Source organism: Erinaceus europaeus, chromosome 9 (genome assembly GCF_950295315.1).
Source record: "Erinaceus europaeus chromosome 9, mEriEur2.1, whole genome shotgun sequence".
Lineage (NCBI taxonomy): Eukaryota > Metazoa > Chordata > Mammalia > Eulipotyphla > Erinaceidae > Erinaceus > Erinaceus europaeus.
The window spans coordinates 121,053,571-121,072,944 of record NC_080170.1 but is presented as its reverse complement, the minus strand read 5'-3'; the positions used below and the strand labels follow the sequence as shown (position 1 = coordinate 121,072,944).

General features: G+C 47.5%; 1 protein-coding gene across 4 annotated transcripts in view; it reads left to right on the top strand.

Annotated features, from left to right (window-relative positions):
• Window positions 1–19,374, top strand: part of RCAN1 (regulator of calcineurin 1) — a 121,617-nt gene that overhangs the window by 95,519 nt on the left and 6,724 nt on the right. For 2 of the 4 annotated variants that reach the window (XM_060198676.1, XM_007519719.3), the window contains exon 2: window positions 16,179–16,352. In XM_060198676.1, coding sequence (XP_060054659.1) covers window positions 16,332–16,352 — 21 coding nt within the window. In that variant the 5' untranslated portion in view covers window positions 16,179–16,331. Of the gene's footprint in view, window positions 1–13,178; window positions 13,272–13,370; window positions 13,561–16,178; window positions 16,353–19,374 lie in introns of those variants that run through there. The other 2 variants (XM_016186685.2, XM_007519720.3) reach the window with 2 other exon arrangements.

Genomic DNA, 19,374 nt, shown 5'->3' with positions numbered 1-19,374 from the left:
TGTTGGTAGGTGGATCCATACTCCCAACCTGTTTCTCTTTTTCCCTAGGGACAGGGCTCTGGAGAGGTGGGGTTCCAGGACACATTGGTGAGCGTGTCTGCCCAGGGAAGTCAGGTTGGCATCATGGTAGTGTCTGAACTTGGTGGCTGAAAAAGCATTAAGATATAAAGCAGAACAAATTGTTTAATAACCAGGAACCTAAAGGTAAAAATATAGCAAATGAGATTGGGGTCTTCATGTTGGAAGCGTCTAGGAAGTCTATTCTAGATATATTCCAAGGGGCCCACGACTTTAGTAATTTTTGCCTGAGCCCCACAGCTAACATGCAGGTGGGCTAAAGGTGTTGTCTGGGGAGATGGTGTCAGAATTGGGAATAGGACTAGAAAGCTGGGTCAGGGCAGAGAGTAGCTCCCAAATATGGGAAAAGTAGATAAATATTGTTAACTGTTCAGTATAAATTTCAACAGGCTCTTCTTCCCTGTTTCCCCATTTGCTGGTTTTTTGATTTGACTTCATGGCTTTCTTTTCATATATATAATTTATTTACTGGAGAGAGACAGAGCGAAATCATGAGGGAAGGCAAAGAGAGAGAGAGAGGAGGGGGTACCTGCAGCCTTGCTTCACTGCCCATGCAACTTTCCAGGTGGAGACTGGGGACTTGAACCTGGGTCCTTACACATTGTAGCATGTGTGCTCAACTGGGTGTGCCACTGTTTAGCCCTAGATTTTTTTTCTTCCTCCCTCCATCCTTTCTTTCCTCTCCTCCTCCTTCCCTCTCGCCTGTCTTATCACAGTTTTTCTTTCTTTATCCCAGGATCTCTAACACTCTGCAAATCCATCATGATGTCCGTCACTGCCTTCCACAGGTCACTACACCCCCCCTCACCTTTTTTATTTATTTTTTCAAATTCATCATTTGAAAGTTCTGTGTCATCCCAAATACAAATGACTCATATCACCTACTGTCTTGTGTTTATGTGTGCAAGGTATCCAAGGATATCTCAGCTTTTTTGTGTTGTTTTTTTTTCTCCAAGCATCGGCATTGTGTGAGGCTGAAACGTAGTGGCCTTGCGGCTGTGCTCTGCAGAGTCAGAAAGTGAACTCTACTGAGCTGTGAAGGTGATTTTCACTTGGTTGAGTTCCTCGCTGCAGACTGAGAGTTCTCAGTCCTCACGCTCGGTGGCAGGCTTACCGGCACCTGCAGGTCTGTCTGTAGTGTCGCAATCCTCAGAGCCCATCAGAAAAAGAAAAGAAAAAAAAAGTGTACAATTTAAAAAGATGGAGCTTGCAAAATAGTTCAGCTGGATAGCTCCCCTGCTTAGTCATGCACACAGCCCAGGTTTGAGTCCAACCCTCACTGCAGTGGTGAAGTTTCAGCACTGTGGTTTCTCTGTCTCTGTCTTTCTCTTTCCTACTGCTACCAGGGTTATAGGTGCCAGCACTATGAATCCATTGCTCCTGACAGCCACCCCCTTTTTTTCTTTCTATTTTTTTATTAGATGGGACAGAGAGAAATTGAGAGAGAATGGGGAGATAGAGAGAGGGAGAGGGGAACTCGAATCTGAGTCCTTGAACTTGGTAATATGTGCACTTAGCTGGGTGCACGACTGCTCCCTCCCTGACTTTCCACCTGGAAAAAGTGACTTCTGGAGATGCAGGAAGGGTATTGACACTTTGGTAGAGGGTGAAGCATGGCATCATGTCTGTGAAGAGTTGTGAAATTGTACTCCCAACACATACTGTCCTGGACCGGCAAGGTAGCTCATCTAAGAGGGCCCTGCCTTGCATGCAAGCAACCCAGGTGCAAGCCCCACCAAGTCCCACAGGCCCTGAGGGAAGCTGTGATACTGTGGTGTTGGTCTGTCTGTCTGTCTATCTGTAAAAGTCAACCTAGAGTGGTAAGCTCTGGCAATGGCAAGAGAGAGAGAGAGAGAGAGAGAGAGAGAGAGAGAGAGAGAGAGAGACAGGCAAGAGAAGAAATAGTCTTATAAAAACCATCACAGGGTTCAGTGGGGAAGCAATTACAGAAGCCAGACTTTCCACCTTCTGCACCCCACAATGACCCTGGGTCCATACTTCCAGAGGGATAAAGAATAGGAAAACTATTGGGGGGGGGGATGGGATACGGAGGTCTGGTGGTGGGAATTGTGCCAAGTTGTACCCCTCTTATCATATGGTTTTGTCAATGTTTCCTTTTTATAAATAAAAAGAAAATTTTAAAAACCATCATGGGAGGGGGGGGAGGTGGCGTACCTGATGGAGTGCACATATCACAATGTGCAAGGATTCAGGTTTGAGCCCCCGACCGCTCTTGCAAGGAGAAAGCTTTGGAGTGGTGAAGCAGGGCTGCAGGTGTCTCTCTGTCTTTCTCCCTCTCTATCTCCCCCTTTCCCTCTTGATTTAGGAAAGATAATTAAAAAAAAAAAACATCACAGGGAATTGTCATGAAGTAAAGAAATGGTCTACATGTATGTCACTGCTTATTTTTAGGATCTGTTTCAACAGACAGATGGATGTGTTAATGAGTGGGTGATGGGTTGATAGATAGTGGGTAGAGCATGGACAGAGAGATGGTTGGATGGATGGGTGATAGATGTCAAATAGAGGAGGAATGCATGGCTAGATACAGGGTCTGTCTTCAACGCAAGGAGCAGTGAGGTGTCACATTTTTGAAGTAAGAAATAAACTCAATGAAGCTTAGCTCTGGGAAGTGTCCTGTTGTGGGCACTGTGTGATTCTGGAGCAAGAAATCTCTGGTCACAGTGAGGCCAGTCAGGAGGTGCAGACTTGAGGTGGGCTTTAGGGCCACAGCAGCGGTGGGGAGCTGGAGCAGAGAACCCGCAGAATCCTCACAGACCCGCAGGGCAGGAGGAAAGGGAGCATCCAGGCCTCCGTGGACCATCCAGACAGGGACCGAGAGAACAGAGGCAGGGGTGTGAGTCGCCATCCCAGAGGGCACTGCCAACAGGCAGGCCTGAGTTCCGAAGATGAGGGTAAGTCCAGGCCCTCCTCAGACTCAGCACGCCCCTCTGACCCTCAGCATCGTTCTCAGCAAGATGGAAAAGAACCAGCTAACTGACACCCACAAAGGCAGGTTGGATGTTGGGCACTATGCCCGGCACTCTGTGTACTCACTCCCTGAATGGTTTGCTCAGACCTCACCACCATGCTGAATTTGATACGAGCACAGCCCCCACGCAGAGGCCAAAGGCATGCCCTTGAGTCAGTCATCGAGATGAGTACGGGGAAGGGGCTGGGGGGGAGCCACACGTGAGAGATGCCAAGGCCACAGAGACCACGTAACAGCCAGGCTGTGCCGTCCGCTCAGAGGCTCAAAGCTCAGCTGAAGTGAAGTTTCATCCCCTGCCAGATAGATGCCTTCACACCTTCTGGCTCAACCCAGAGCGTCTCTTTCCTTGCCAGGAGATCTCCCACATGCACACCTTTGTCTTTCTTCTCTACTCTTTGATAGGACAACGAGAAATTAAAAGAGGAGGAGGAGAGCCACTGGTAGCACCGCTTTACTGCCTGTGGAGCTTCCCTCCTGCAAATGGGGACTGAGGGCTTGAACCTGGATCCTTGCACATGAAAACTGCTCAACAGAGTGTGTCACCATACCCAGTCCCTCCTCCCCACCTCCCGCCATGAGATTTTTTTTTTTTAAACCAGAGTCCTGCTCAGCTCTGGCTTATGGTGGTGCGGGAGAATTGAACCTGGGACCTCAGAGCCTCAGGCGTGAAAGTCTTTTGCAGAACCACTGTGCTATCTTCCCCATTCCCTGTCCCCCTCCCTTCCATCCCCAAGAGATCTTTTATTTTATTTATTATTATTATTATTATTATTATTATTATTATCATCATTACTATTATTTTGTCTCCAGGGTTATCACTGAGGCTTAGTGCCTGCACTATGAATCCACTGCTCCTGGAGGTCATTTCCCCCCCCCCCTTTTTTTGCCTCCCCATTTTATTTGATAGGACAGAGAGAAATTGAATTGTGGCCATCTTGCAGAAAGTGGTCCCCTGGTTCCCCCTTACCACAGCCAGACAGCCAGACCATGACTGTGGGATGCAGTGAGGTCACCCCAGCAAAGCGCTAGGAACGCTGTCATGGGGAGGAAGGAATTCAACAGAAGCCTCAGTTTTTCCTCACCGAAAATAGAAAACTTCTTAATGGAAACACGTGTCGCACTCAGCCTGCAGCCTGCAGAGGCAGGTTAAACAGTCACCGGGGATGTTTATGGCATGTGTCTTGGTGAAATGCAAACTACCTCAATCCTCTGAGCAGACTAAGGCACTTCCACTTCTTCCATTTACTTATTTTATGTGTTCTGTTTTATTATTTTTAAAATAATTTTCTATTATCTTGATTTTTTGGTTAGAGACAGCCAGAAATCAAGAGGGAAGGGGATGACAGGGAGGGAGAGAGACACCTGTAACCCTGCATCACCACTCATGAAGCTTTCCCCCTGCAGGTGGAGACTGGGGGCTCGAACCTGGGTCCTTGCGCATTGTAATACGTGCGCTCAACCAGGTGCGCCACCACCCGGCCCCCACTTCTTTCTTTTAAACATCTGGTTTCGGCTTTGCTCTTCTGAGTGCACAGTGGAGGCTGCAGCAGTGCTGACAAGACACAGCTGTGGGCTCTGCTTCTTCACAGTCCTCACGCCCCACTAGCAGAGCAGATCCAGGCCTGTACTTGTCAGGGCGTGGTGGTGGCGCAGCTGGTACCTGGTGGCTTCTGTTTCCACACCCAAGGACTTGGGTTCAAGCCCCTGGTCCCCACCTGCATGGAGGAAGCTTCACAAGTGGTGAAGCAGTGCTGCAGGAGTCTCTCTTTCATCTCTAAACCCCATTCCCTCTTTGTTTCTCTCTAGAAAGAAAGGAAGGGTGAGAGGGAGGAAAAGAAAGAGAACAAATGAAAGAGAGAAAAGAGTAGTAAGAAAGAGAGAAAGGAAGGAAGGAAAAAGAAAAAAGAAAGAGAAGAAGTAGGAAAGAAAGATAGATAAATAGAAAGAAAGAAAGAAAGAAAGAAAGAAAGAAAGAATGAAAGAAAGAAGGTGGAGTGTAGATTGCATAATGGTTAGGCAAAGAGACACTCATGCCTGGGGCTCCAAAGTCTTAGGTTCAATCCCCCAACCACTATAAGCCAAAACTAAACAGTGCTCTGGTAAAAAAAAAAAAAAAAAAAAAAAATATATATATATATATATATATATATATATATATATATAATAAAGAAAGAAAAGGGGAAAAGAAAGGAAGGAAGGGAGGGAGGGAGGGAGGAAATGAAAATGCCACCAGAAGCTTTGGATTCTTTGTATAGGCATTAAGTCCCAGGGATAACCCTGGTGGCGATAACAATAAAATGAAATAAAACAAAACAAATTTAAGACAACACAATCGACTAAAACGAAATAAAATAAGAATGCACTCATCTCCCAAACCACAGGAGAGGCACGCATAGGTAGAAGCATCAACGCTTCTAAATAATCGCTTTGGATTAAGGAGACATCACTACAGACAGGATATTTAGCAGTCCAAGGTCATAGGTCCTAGCCAAGAGTGGACCTTCTTGACCAAGCAGTGAGACCCACAGGGGAGGGGAAGGTAAGAGCTGGAAACTGTCCCCTCTGACTTAAGGGACAGATGTGGTGCCCTGGCCATGTGAGGGCGTCCCATGGAACTGTGTGCCTTCTCAGTCTGCTGCCGTTTGGACGCTTGAATTGGCTCCATGCCTCTCACATAACAGCCAAGAAAGCTGCAGTGGGTGGTCCCTGGTGCCCTCTGCCCTGGCCCCCAGGGTCTGCAAGACTTTAATGTCTGAGGCTCCAGAGGTCCCAGGTTCAGACCCCACCACCACCACCACTACCACCATAAACCAGAGCTAAGCAGTGCCGAGAGAGGGGAGAGAGAGAGAGGGAGAGGGAGAGAGAGAAGCTAAAAAAATAAAAATGGGTTGCTGGGGAGACAGCAAAGTGGATATGCAAAGAGACTCATGTCTGAGGCTAAAAGGTCCCAGGTTCAATCCCCAGCACTACCACAAACCATAGCTGGGCTGTGCTCTGGTATCTTTCTCTCTCTCTTTTTCTCTTCCTCTCTCTCTTTCTCTGTATCTCTCGTTGAAATAAAGAAATAAGTAATAAAAATGGAAGCACTCATGGTCACTGAGGTCAACTCAGGGAGTTGAGGCAGGTGATAAATCATATTTTGTGAGGTTGGGGATGGGGAGGGGAGTCTGGGGAAAGGACCACCATCATCTCACTCTTTTTTAATTTTTTAAAGTTTTTTTATATTTATTTATTTATTTTCCCTTTTGTTGCCCTTGTTGTTTAACACTGTTGTGGTTACTGATGTCGTTGTTGTTGGATAGGACAGAGAGAAATGGAGAGAGGAGGGAAAGACAGAGAGGAGGAGAGAAAGACAGACACCTACAGATTAGCTTCACCGCTTGTGAAGAGACGTCCCTGCAGGTGGGGAGCCGGGGGTTCGAACCGAATCCTTCCGCCGGTCCTTGCGCTTTGTGCCACCTGCGCTTAGCCCTCTGTGCCACCGCCCAACTCCCATCTCTCTTTTTTATTATTTTTTTTAATTGGGAGGATTAATGTTTTACAGGCATAAGTAAAACAAACAAACAAACAAGCAAAAAACAGTTGTTGGTACCTTTGTAAAATTTCTCAGTTTTCTGCAAGACATTCTAACCCCCTGTCTATGTCTGCCTCCACCATCGTGCACCAGGACCTGAGCCCCCCCACCTTCCCCTCCACTCCCAGAGTCCTTTACTTCGGTGCAATACACCAAACCCAGCCCAAGCTCTGCTTTGGGTTTCCCCTTCATTTTATGTTTGCAACAGTAGTGACGTAGTCTTTAGAGACCTCGAGTGTCTTTGTGACTTTGTTTTTAAACCTTTTGTTTTTAATTAATTAATATATTTATTATTGGGTAAAGACAGAGAGAAATTGAGAGGGGAGGGGGAGACAGAGAGGAAGAGAGACACCTACAGCCCTGCTTCACCACTCGTGAAGCTTCCCTCCTGTAGGTGGGGGATCAGGGGCTCAGACCAGGGTCCTTGAGCCCTGTGATGTAAGCGCTTCACCAGGTGTGCCACCGCTCGGCCCCCGGACTCTTAGTACCTGTATGGTGTAGCCATCTGTGTGACTCCGGGTGAGCTCAGGACTGTCCTCAGAGGAGGAGTAGGAATGTTCCAGATTTTCCAGCACAACTGAACTGGAGCTTCGGGTCATGATTTTACAAAAAGCAGAGGGGGAGGGAGAAGGGTCAGGAGGAGAGGAGCAAAGATAAGGAGGACAGACAGAGGAAACACCAACAGGGAAAGCAGCCTAATGTATTGCCTCCCTCATCATCATTTGCTTTTGTTGAGGAAACACTGATGTAACAAGATGGTTGTTGTCATTGGTGTCTGTTTGTCCATCTCTCTGTGACAGGTGTCAGCACAGGACACCATCCAGCAATCCTCTTCTTCCTCCATAGGACTTGGGCCACCACCCCCACCCCTCTCCCCTCTTCCTACTTCAGAGCTCCTGTGTACTCCCCACCTGAGGCGGGTCACTTCACAGGCGGTGAAGCAGGTCTGCGGGTGTCTTTCTCTCCCCCTCTCTGTCTTCCCCTCTCTTGATTTCTCTCTGTCCTATCCATCAACGAGGACATTAACAACAACAACAATAATAAATACAGCAATAAAGAAAAAGATATAAAGCAGAACAAACTGTTTAATAATCAGGAACCTAAAGGTAAGACTAGAGCAGATGGAACTAAGGGTCTTTGTGTGGGAAGAAGCTAGGAGGTCTATTTCAGAGGGAAACTCTTAAGACTGTCTGCAGATTTCTGGGTTTTGTTTGTTTGTACCTGTGAGTGAAATCTCCCAGTATTCTCCCTTCTGGCTTACCTCACTTGACAAGATAGAGACTTTCAAGTTCCCTCCAACGTGTCACCAAAGAGAAGGTCTCGTCAGTGAGTGCTATTCCATCCTGTACACAAAGCAGGATGTCCTCAGTCACTCCTCTTGTTTGTTTCCAATGTTGGGCTGTTATGGAGAGCCCTGCCACACACACAGATGAGCACAGATCTCTTCTGATTAGTGCTTTTTATGTCCTTTTGTTAGATACCTCGGAGATGAGTTGTCAGATCGTGTGGTGTGTAAGCCCTTTTGTGTGTGTTGAGGAATCTTCCGGCCATTTTCCATAAGGGATGTGCCAATTTATAGTCCTATGGACAGTGTAGAAGAATTCCTTCTTAAAAATTTCTGCTTGACTTCCCTGGACAGACAATGTGTCCCACCAATGTGTCCTGGAGCCCTGCTTCCCCAGAGCCCTTCCCCAGTAGGGAAAGCGAGAGGCAGGCTGGGAGTATGGATCCACCTATCAACACCCATGTTCAGCGGGGAAGCAATGACAGAAGCCAGACCTTCCACCTTCTGCATCCCACAATGACCCTGGGTCCATGCTCCCAGAGGGATAAAGAATAGGAAAGCTATCAGGGGAGGGGATGGGATACAGAGTTCTGGTGGTGGGAATTATGCAAAGCAGTACCCCTCTTATCCTATGGTTTTGTCAATGTTTCCTTTTTATAAATAAAAAATTTTTAAAAAAATTCTGGTTGAGGGCAGGCTGGTGGTGCACGTGGTTAAGTGCACACATCACAGTGCACAAGGACCCAGGTTCAATCCCCCAGTTCTCGCCTTCAGGGGGAAAGCTTCACAAGTGGTGAAGCAGGGCTGCAGGTGTCTGTCTCTGTCTCTCTCCCTCTCTATCTCCCCCTCTCCTCAATTTCTAGCTGTCTCTATCCAATAAATAAAGATAATGAAAAGTATTTTTTAAAAATTCTGGTTGGGTCCAAGTGGTAGTGAACATGTTACAAAGGGCAAAGTCCCAAGTCTGAGCCCCTGGTCCTCCCCCCCCCCCCCCCCCGCCAAGGAGGAAAGCTTTGCAAGTGGTGAAGCAGGGCTAAAAATGTCTCTCTTACTCTCTCCCTTTCTCTCTCCCCCTACCCTCTCGATTTCTCTCTGCCTCTATCCAATAAATAAAGATAATTTTAAAAATCAAAAAAGATAAACAACCCCCACTCACTAGAAGGGGGACAAGACCAATTAAAAATTGCTTTTTCTGTTTAAGTATACATATTACCATGAGCCAGGACCTGAGTTCAAGCCCCTACTCCCCACCTGCTGGTGTCTATCTTTCTCTCTCTCCATTCGCAACTTCTTTGTCCTAGAAAATGAAACTAGAAAGAAAAAAGGGATAAAAAAAGAAAATGGTCCCTGGGAGTGGGGGATTTGTAGTGCAGACACCAAGCCCCAGTGACAACCCTGGGAGCAATAAAAAAATTTTTTTTTAATTCTTTATTAGTGACTTGACACAGTTTTGCAATATTTTAAGATCATGGGGTTATAGTCCCATACCCAGAAGGGTTCCTTCCTCCCTCCCACCCCCCTTGTCACCCACACTCTAACAGCAAGAAAGCAGAAGCAAAAAATAAATCAGAGGGACTTAACGTCAAGCTGAAAAGGTGTCTGCACAGCAAAAATGAACCATCACCACCCTACTGGATGGGAGAAGGCTGCTTTATTTTATTTTATTTTATTTTATTTTATTTTATTTTATTATTAATTTTATTGCCACCAGGGTTATCACCAGGGTTCAGTGCTGGCACTACCAAGCCACTGCTCCCACAGGCCTTTCCCCACCCTTATTTCCTTTCTATTTTATTTTTCTTTGATGGGACAGAGAGAAATTGAGAGGGGAGGAGGGGGAGATAGGGAGAGAGAGACACTTGCAGACCTGCTTCACTACTTGTGAAGTGTCCTCCCTGCAGGTGGAGAGCGGGGGGCTCGAACCTGGATCCTTGAGCTTGGTCATATGTGCGCTTAACCGGGTGTGCCAGCACTGCCCACCCACCCCCAAAGGTGTTTTGCATGTCATGTGTGAACTCTCTTTGGTAAGGTAGACTCCAGTTAAGGGGAATGGAGCTCAGGGAGGCAGTGGAGTTCAGAGGACTCCTCAGCCTCTCTGAGGAGTGGCGGTCAAGTTCTGTGTCCAATCCCTGCCTCTTGCCTTCCCCTGGGCTTCTCAGCAGCAGCTCTGTGTACCTCCCTCCCTCACTGAAAACGCACAGCACATCCAAACCCCCTTCAGTGTGAGCCTTGCTCCTTGGTCTTTGTGCCTCTGGAATCTTTAATTAACCACACAGGTAGCCCCTGGGGCTTGGGAGCTTGGGGTCTTTTGGCAAAGTCAAACCCAGAGTGGGGTTCCTTCCAGGACTCTCCAGCTGGCTGCAAGGCACTGCTGTATTGAAAACATCGTCTCTCTCACCCAAGAAAGACAAAGCTTCTCCTCTTTGGAGGTGTCACTGTGCTGGGCTGAGTTTGTTCCCCTGCCAAGGATTCTCTTCGCTGTCAGCTCATGTAGGGAAAAAATAGATAAGAACCACAGAGGGTGGCGCAAAGCACAAAGACCGGTATAAGGATCCCGGTTTGAACCCCGGCTCCCCACCTGCAGGGGAGTCGCTTCACAGGCGGTGAAGCAGGTCTGCAGGTGTCTATCTTTCTCTCCTCCTCTCTGTCTTCCCCTCCCTCTCTCCATTTCTCTCTGTCCTATCCAACAACAACAACAATAACTACAACAATAAAACAACAAGGGCAACAAAAGGGAAAAAATAAATAAAATAAATATATTAAAAAAAAAGAACCACAGAGGGCTTTAGTTGGAGTTTATAAAAGCGGCAGGTTTATTAGGTACTTAAAAACCAAGATGAAAAATAGTCTGGAGGGGTCCGAGAGGTGGCGCAATGGATAAAGCATTGGATTCTCAAGCATAAGGTCCCGAGTTCAATCCCTGGTAGGTTCTTCCTCCCTCTGTCTCCCTCTCTCTCTCTCTTTCTCTCTCTCTCTCTCTCTCTTCCTATCTTTCTCATTAATAAATAAAATACTAAAAAAAAAAAAAGAAAGAAAATAGGAGAGTTGGTCCCTGTGGTACAGTGGATAAAGCATTGAATCAACTCTCAAGCATGAAGTTCTGAATTCAATTCCTGGCGGCACATGTACCAGAATGATGTCTGGTTCTCTCTCCTCCTAACTTTGTCATTAATATATAAATCTTAAAAGAGAGAGAAGAAAGAAAATAGTCAGGAGAGAAAAGGTTAACTAGACACATGGCAGGAGATAGGAGTCCTTTCACTTAGTTCACCTAATGGGACAGGGGCAGCCATAGTCAAAGACGGTGCAGAAATGAGAACATGCTTGTGCCAGTTGCCTGCTTATGTGACCTCTTATCCCACAATCCTCAGCAGCTTATGTCCTATGTTCTTGTTTATGATGTCACTGGTATGCTAATTAAGTACATGGCCCACAATTCCTCCTGTTTACCACCAGGAAAAACAGCGTTCTAGCATGTTGCACCAAAGTAAAGGACTCTGGGGGTGGGGATGGCGGAGGGATCAGATCTTGGAACACGGTAGCGGAGGAGGACCTAGGTGGGGAGTTATAGTGTTATGTGGAAAACTGAGAAATGTTATACATGTACCAACCACTGTATTTTACTGTTGGCTGTAAACCATTAATCCTCCCCAATAAAGAAAACATTTATATGCATGCAGAAAGAAATAAAGAAAACAAAACACACAGAAAGCCACAGTATTCCCAACAAAAACTGTTGGGAGCTCAAGTCTAAATGAGAGTGGTAGGATTTCCTTTGACTACTAGGGGCTGTGTTCCCCTTAGACTGGAGAATGCATTTCTGAAGCACTGGGATGGTTCTAGGTGGTCATGGATTAGGGAAAGAGAGCCAAAGACCCAAACTTAAGTAGAAACCACAGGCCTTGAGTGGTGAAGTGCTTAGAAGTATGACAGCCTCTTCAGGGCTGACAGGTAGAGCCCCTAGTGGAACACACATGCTACTATGTGCAAGGACCCAGGTTCAATCCCCCAGTCCCCACCTATGGGCTCTACTGGTATCTCTCTGTCTCTGTCATACATATATTTTAAAGCAATGGACTTGTTTGAGGAGCAGTGTGACCTGGCCGGTGGCTGGCGCTTCTCTCTCCAGCTCAGACATCTTGCTTGGAGAAAGTGAACTCTACTCACTTCTCAAGTCCATCACTCTCTCCTTTCATTGCTTCTCCCTTAGCGGTTTTTCTTTTTAACACTTTATTTAATTTGTTATAGAGACCCAGAGAAGTTGAGAAAGGAGACAGAGAGGGAAAGAGATATCCTTGCAGCACTGCTTCACTGCCTGTGAAGCTTCCGGTCCCCTGCAGGTGGGGACCGGGGGCCTTGAACCTGGGTCTTCAGGCACTGTAATGTGTGTGCTAACAACATGTGCCACTACCTGCCGTCCCCCCCCTCATTTTTCAAAGAGATTCCTATCTCCTAGCCTCAGAGTGGGGTCACTCCATAGGCTAAGTTCTCCAAAGTGCTTGGTGTCCTGTTCGGAGTCCAGAGATGGGTCACATATGATCAAATTGTGGCGTGCCCCCCCTCCTCAGATTCCAGATCACAGCTATCAAGGTTTTTACCAATGGAAAACCCTAAAGACTCTCCTTGAAGTCTAGTCCTACAACCCCACCCTGCCCTCTACTTCTGGGTCCCAGTGGGGATTGGGACATTCATTCCATTGGGGGAAAAAAGAAAGAAAGAAATCCATGTTTCAAAGTAAATCTCTCTCTCTCTCTCTCTCTCTCTCTCTCTCTCTCTCCCTCCCTCCCTCCCTCCCTCCCTCCCTCTCTTTCCTTCTTTTAAAAAGGGAAGTCATTGACAAAGAAGGAAATTTTAGAAATGGTTTCTCGCCTAGCCCACTGAGAGACTTTGATGGAGATTTTCAGGAAATTCCAGGGACCAAGCCATTTACCACAAGCCGGGCTTCCAAGCTTTCTCCCAGAGCCTTGAAACTACCTCCCCCCAACCTTCCACCTCCACCACCCCCACTCCCCGGTTTTTGACCATTGCCGTCACATTTTCCATCTCCAGGAGGGTCGTCCCATTTGGGCTGGGAAGCTTGGTGTCAGGGTGGCTGAGTAGAATGACGGCCAGTGGAAACTATGCCACAAACCCTACCCATGAAACAGCTGCAGAGCCAGCCCGGGGCTGACTGTTTTTTCCACTCTCTTCCCCAAGTAGAGTTAATTAGCATAGGGAAAATGACTAAGGCACAGACGTCACCCACCTCTCTTCCTAGTAGAAACTCACGGCTGTCCCTCTCCCTCCTCTGGCAGAAGCATGCAGAGACTGACTCAGGAATTTGCTGTACAAACAGGATGCCAGTAAGCAGAGCCTGTCCCTCCTCCCCTACCCCCAATCCCACCTCTGCCCAGGGGAGGGGAGGAGGAGGGGCTGGACCCAGGCGCTTTATAAGCCTGACTCCCGGGTTGGAGGGGCTCAGCCTTTCTGGAAAGGGACTTCACGTCTCAGGCCTTGGCTGCTGGGGTCCTCCAACCCAGGTGCTTTCACTGTAGAGAAGGCAAGATGCATTTCAGAAACTTTGACTTCAGCTTTAGCTCCCTGATTGCCTGCGTGGCAAACAGTGAGATCTTCAGCGAAAGTGAAACCAGGGTAAGGCTTCTCACACAGAAGGGGTGTGTGTGTGTGTGTGTGTGTGTGTGTGTGTGTGTGTGTGTGTGTGTTCAAAGCATCGTGACAACAGGGACTACTCTACTAATGGACATTCTGAAGAGACCGTGGGTCTCTTAGGGGCTGGAGTAGGAGGCTAAAGAGCTTAGAAATAAATCCCCAAACACTACGAACCTTAGAAACCAGAAGCTGTCCCCTGAGGATTTCACTCTGAAAAGAATTTTTTAAATTAATTTCATGTACTTATTTATATTCCAATTTATGTATTTATTTCTTGGATAGAAACAGAGAACTCAAGAGGGAAGGGGAAGATAGGGATGGAAACAGAGAGAAAGAAGCAGCCCTGCTTTGCCACTCAGAAGGTAAAGATTAGGGGCTTGAACCTGGGTCCCTCCGCACTGTTCCATGTGTGCTCAGCTAGAGGCGTCACCACCCGGCCCCAGATGTATTTATTTTTATGTGAGAAATACAAAGAGAGAGAGAGAGAGAGACCAGAGCACTACTCATCTCTGGCTTATGATGGTGTCAGGGGCTATTAATTGATGTATTAATACTGGGACCTTGGAGTCTCAGGCAGGAAAGACTGTGTATAACCATTATGCTATCTCCCCAGCCCTCTGAATTTTTTTTTTTTTAATTTATACTTTTTGAGAGAGACAGAGAGAAAAAAGCACTGCTCAGCTCTGGCTTATGGTGGTGCTGGGGATTGAACCTGGGACCGGGGATTGAAAGTCTTTTGCCATAACCATTATGCTGTCTCTTCTAAACATATGAACGAACATATCTAGGTCCCTGTGCAGCTAGTAAGCGTGGGTTTTGGTCTCCTGGAATCTGGCTAACAGCTTTAACCACTCGGTCTTTCGTAATGTGGTTTTGGTTATCTTTGTGGTTTCTATGCTGTGTGAATGACGAACCCACTCTTTCGGAGGGAAGCCTTTTCCACCATCCAGAGAACAGAATGATTTGACGTGATTTGCTCGTAGTTGGCATCTTTGGACATAATTAGCAGGGCTGTCCCATATCTGGTTTCCAGATTTCTCAAGCCAGAGAAGAGGCAGCTGTGACAAGTAGCAAAACCGGGTAAATCACCAAAGTGTGGGATGTGGTTCTCATCCACAGTAATTAAGATCATCAGCAATTTTAGTGACTGTGTCTTTTTTTCTTTATTTGATTCACGTGTAAGCTTTTCATCACTCTCGGCGTACTTAGTCTTAGTAATACAGTAGAGGAATGAATTCTGTATGTTGCTTGGGGTGGTATTTGTGGTATTTGTTAACCTGGCATTGGATAGCAATAGATATCCTTACACCCAATGCTACATTACATGTGGGGATTGCTTCTTCTTTTTTTCCAATCAAATTTAATCCTGCTTGTGATCCAAGACTATAGTTTTGGAACTTGTTCATAGAGGACTTTTATAGACAAGGGTACTCATAACTCTGCATATTTAATGCTAGCATCCCAAGAGTGAACTTACGTAATTTATTTCATCCAAGGGGTGGCATCCAATTCTAAATAACTTGATGCCTGTCAGGACAAATTAGGTTAGTTTACATAAGAGAACGGTGGGAAAGGAACATGGGCCTGACAGATGATGTGTGTTCCTTTGCGTTCTGGTCGTAAGCCCGGATTTGTAAGGCTACAAATATTCCTCAAAGTTATTTCTCCTTAAATTCTGAATCACGACTCCCAAGACAGAATGGTTTGGCCACGAAAGCAAGTGGTCAGGTCACGTAGCATTCCAGATCTACCCATCCCTCCCCACCCCCGTTTCTGACCCTTGAAGATGTTTCACTCTTTGGTTTGCAGTCCGTACTCCCCTCTGCGGAAGCACAGTGCTCCCCCTAGAATCCGGGCCACTTGGGGCTCCATCCGCTCTGTCCTCACTCCCCCACTCTGCCCCACAGTCCCAGCTGGACAATGAACTACCCTCCCTTTGAAGCTTTTTCCTGGGGTTCCCACAAACTGTCCACAAGTACTTGTCCTCTGAGTTTCAGCTGCCCATTGCCACTCTCCACCCTGCTTCTGGAATCCCAGGGGGGTTCAGTGCTCCGCCACCCAGGCCACCTCCAGCCCAGGGGGACTGTCCCCCCACCTACAGCAAGGGCTCTAAGGAGCTCCACCCTGCACAGCAGTGGGAAACCCCAGGAGTTTGGGGGCATTTCAGTTCTAACCACTGGTGTCACCAGCTCTGACTGCAGGCTAGATGGGGACATCTGTCCCAGCCCTCATTTTGCAAAGGCAGTGTTATTCCAGAGTTCTAAAGTGACTGAGTTGGGAAAACAGTAGTGGGAGGTTCTCCTTTAACTGTTTCCTTTACTGTAAGAGGGTGGACAAAACTTCATCCCTTCCCAGTCCAGTCCAAAATCTTTAGTTTGTTTTTAGTTATTCTAATTGGCGCCAGTGCCTTTAAGCCTTAAAGAGATATTTATGGGTCTGGGAAGACAGCATAATGGTTATGCAAAGGGACTTTCAAGCCTGAGGCTTGCTTAAAAGGGCTCATTCTGTTCCCCAGTGAGGTAGCACCATGCTGTCTCTCCAGAGATCATCACGCAGGTGGATTTCTCACCCCGTTCCTTCTTTACTCTGACTATTTGCAGGCCAAGTTCGAATCCCTCTTCAGGACCTACGACAAGGATATCACCTTTCAGTATTTTAAGAGCTTCAAACGCGTCAGAATAAACTTTAGCAACCCCCTGTCCGCCGCGGACGCCCGAGTCCAGCTGCATAAGACTGAATTCCTTGGCAAAGAAATGAAGTTATATTTTGCTCAGGTGAGTCAAGTTCACTGGTTTCTTTTCTGCCTTTTACCCTTCTGACTTTTCTCTGGTGGCTGGGCTTCACTGCTCCAAGCTGAACTTATTTTTTTTAAATAGCAAGAGAGAGAGAGAGAGAGAGAGAGGAGGTGGGGGAAGAAACCATAGCACAGAGGCTTCCCCCAGTGTGGTCCGAGGCCCGGTTTGAACCTGGGTCATTCTCATGACAAAGCCAGTGCACTATCCAGGTGAACTATCTTGCTGGTCCTGTAAAACCCCCCCCACACACACACACACACATACACACCACTCTCTTTTGGAAAAGGTCATAGATTGGGGTTTTTAAGTTGAGTTTCTTTTAAAATCCCAAGCCTCGCTCTTCTGAAAGTTCAACTTAAAGCTCAGAACTCTTATTGTTTTACATTTCAGAGATTAGAAATGGTTGGAACTTTTCTGAGGAAACTGGTTCTATAAAGTTTTTTATTATTCTAGTCCAACATTGCTGACTCTACCTATCCAGGGTTATCGCTGGGGCTCTGTGCCTGCACGATGAATCCACTGCTCCTGGAGGCCATTTTTTGTTGTTGCTGTTGCAGCTGTTCAACAGGACAGAGAGAAACGGACAGAGGAGGGGAAGAGAGAGGGGGAGAGATAAATAGACACCAGCAGACCTGCTTCACCACTTGTGAAGTGACTCCCCTGCAGGTGGGGAGCCCGGGGCTCAAACCGGGATCTTTACGCTGGCCCTTGCACCTCGTGCCATGTGTGCTTAACCCGCCGTGCCACTGCCCAGCCCCCCTACCTATCAGTATTTTAAGGAGTCATCCAGGGGGAGTTGGACTGTAGCACAGCGGGTTAAGTGCAGTGGGCACAAAGCCGGCGTAAGGATCTTGGTTCGAGCCCCCGGCTCCCCACCTGCAGGGGAGTCGCTTCACAGGCGGTGAAGCAGGTCTTCAGGTGTCTGTCTTTCTCTCCCCCTCTCTGTCTTCCCCTCCTCTCTCCATTTCTCTCTGTTTTATCCAACAATAAAACAACAAGGGCAACAAAAAAGGGAATAAATAAATTAAATAAATAATTTTTTAAAAAGAAGTCATCCAGGAAGGCCATAAAAATAGCTCATTTGGATAGTGCGCTGCTTTGCCATGTGCACAACCAGGTTTGAACCTGGCCCCCACATTGTTGAAGCAAGTTTTGGCGCCATGGTTCCTCTCTCCCTCTCTCTCCCTCTCTCTCCCTCTCTCTCCCTCTCTTTCTCTCTTTCCCTCCTTCTCTCTTGTCTGTTGCTATCTAATAATAATAATAATTAATTACAAAGTCCTGGGAGTCAGGTGGTGGTGCACCTGGTTGAGTGCTCACATTACAGTGAACAATGACCCAGGTTCAAGTCCCTGGTCCCCACCTGCAGGGGGAAAGCTTTACGAGTGGTGAAGCAGGGCTGCAGGCGTCCCTCTCGCTCTCTGTCTCCCCTTCCCTCTCCATTTCTCTCCGTCTCTACCCTAAATCAATCAATCAATCAATCAATCCATGAATAATTTTTTTTCAAAGTTGGGATGATTGAGAGAGACCCCAAAAGTCTCCGGTTGAGCAGTGACGAGAACTCAGAAAGATGGTGGGTACCCCAGCTTTTGAACACCAAGCTTCCTGCAGGAGACCTTTGGCAACTCGCTCCTGGTGTAATGCCTCCCAAGATGCTCCGAGCTCCCCAATGCAGAGGTGGGAGCAGCACCCCAGCCTCAGTGCAAAATGCCTCCAAGCCATTGAACACCCCCCCACCCCGCCCCACAGTGTGCACGAGAGCTGGGATGCAGCGCCCCCTGGTGGCTGGAAGCCTCCTAGCTCAGCCTCAGGCCTGCGGTGACTTTGATGATCAGAATAAGTCGTGTTTGTAGCCACAATTTGGGGGGTGGGGAGGACTGGATGGTAAATTTCTTTGACGCTCGGCATCTGCAGATTTTAACACTCTGGAAGGGGAGGGGAGGAAGGGGCCAGGTCTCAAAAGCCCTTAGGGTTTTCAAGGGGTTTTATGCAGTGCAGTGGTGTGTGTATGTGTGTGTGTGTGTGTGTGTGTGTGTGTGTGTGTGTGTGTATGTGTGTAAGGGGCTTTATGCAATGCAGTGGCGTGTGTGTGTGTGTGTGTGTGTGTGTGTGTAAGGGGCTTTATGCAATGCAGTGGCGTGTGTGTGTGTGTGTGTGTGTGTGTGTGTGTGTGTGTAAGGGGCTTTATGCAATGCAGTGGCGTGTGTGTGTGTATGTGTCTGTAAGGGGCTTTATGCAATGCAGTGGCATGTGTCTGTGTGTGTGTGTGTGTGTGTGTGTGTGTCTGTGTGTGTCTGTAAGGGGCTTTATGCAATGCAGTGGTGTGTGTGTGTGTGTGTGTGTGTGTGTGTGTGTGTAAATGCTATTCTTGACATTTCAGCTGCGAGGGTGTCCCTAACCCTTCCTCTTTGTCCAGGATCAATTCTGCAAAGAAAACCCAATAAGGTCTTTATGGATTCACCTCCAGACACTAGTGTGACTTCCCCCCTCCCCAAGGGTGGGGGGTGGAGGGGGAGTGACAAGAGACCACGTTCACCGAAGCTTCCTCCAATGTTGTGGGCTCAGACTTGGGCCTCACACCTGGCAAAGCAGCGCACTGTCCAAGTGAGCTATTTGATCAGCCCTGGTGTGGCTTTTAAGCCTGAATTCGGATCAGAAGCCATTGCTGTGTACTAGGGCATTGTGCCTGCATAGCACCACGACTCCTCTGGAGTCTCTCTTATTTCCTTTTAATTTCAGATAGACAGAGAGGGAGAAACAAGAAAGGAGGGAGAGAGAGAGGAGAAGGAGAAGGAGGAGGAGGAGGAGGAAGGAGAGACACCTGCAGCACTGCCCCACCACTTAAAGTTTCCCTGCTGGAGGTGGGGACTAGGGGGCTTGAACCTGCATCCTTATGCATGGCTAACATGTGTGCTCAGCCTGGTGCACCCAGCCCCTCTCCCTCACTTTTGGCATCTGACCAGAGCCTGGAGCTGGGAGCATGTCGATACTCAGAAGGAGTCAT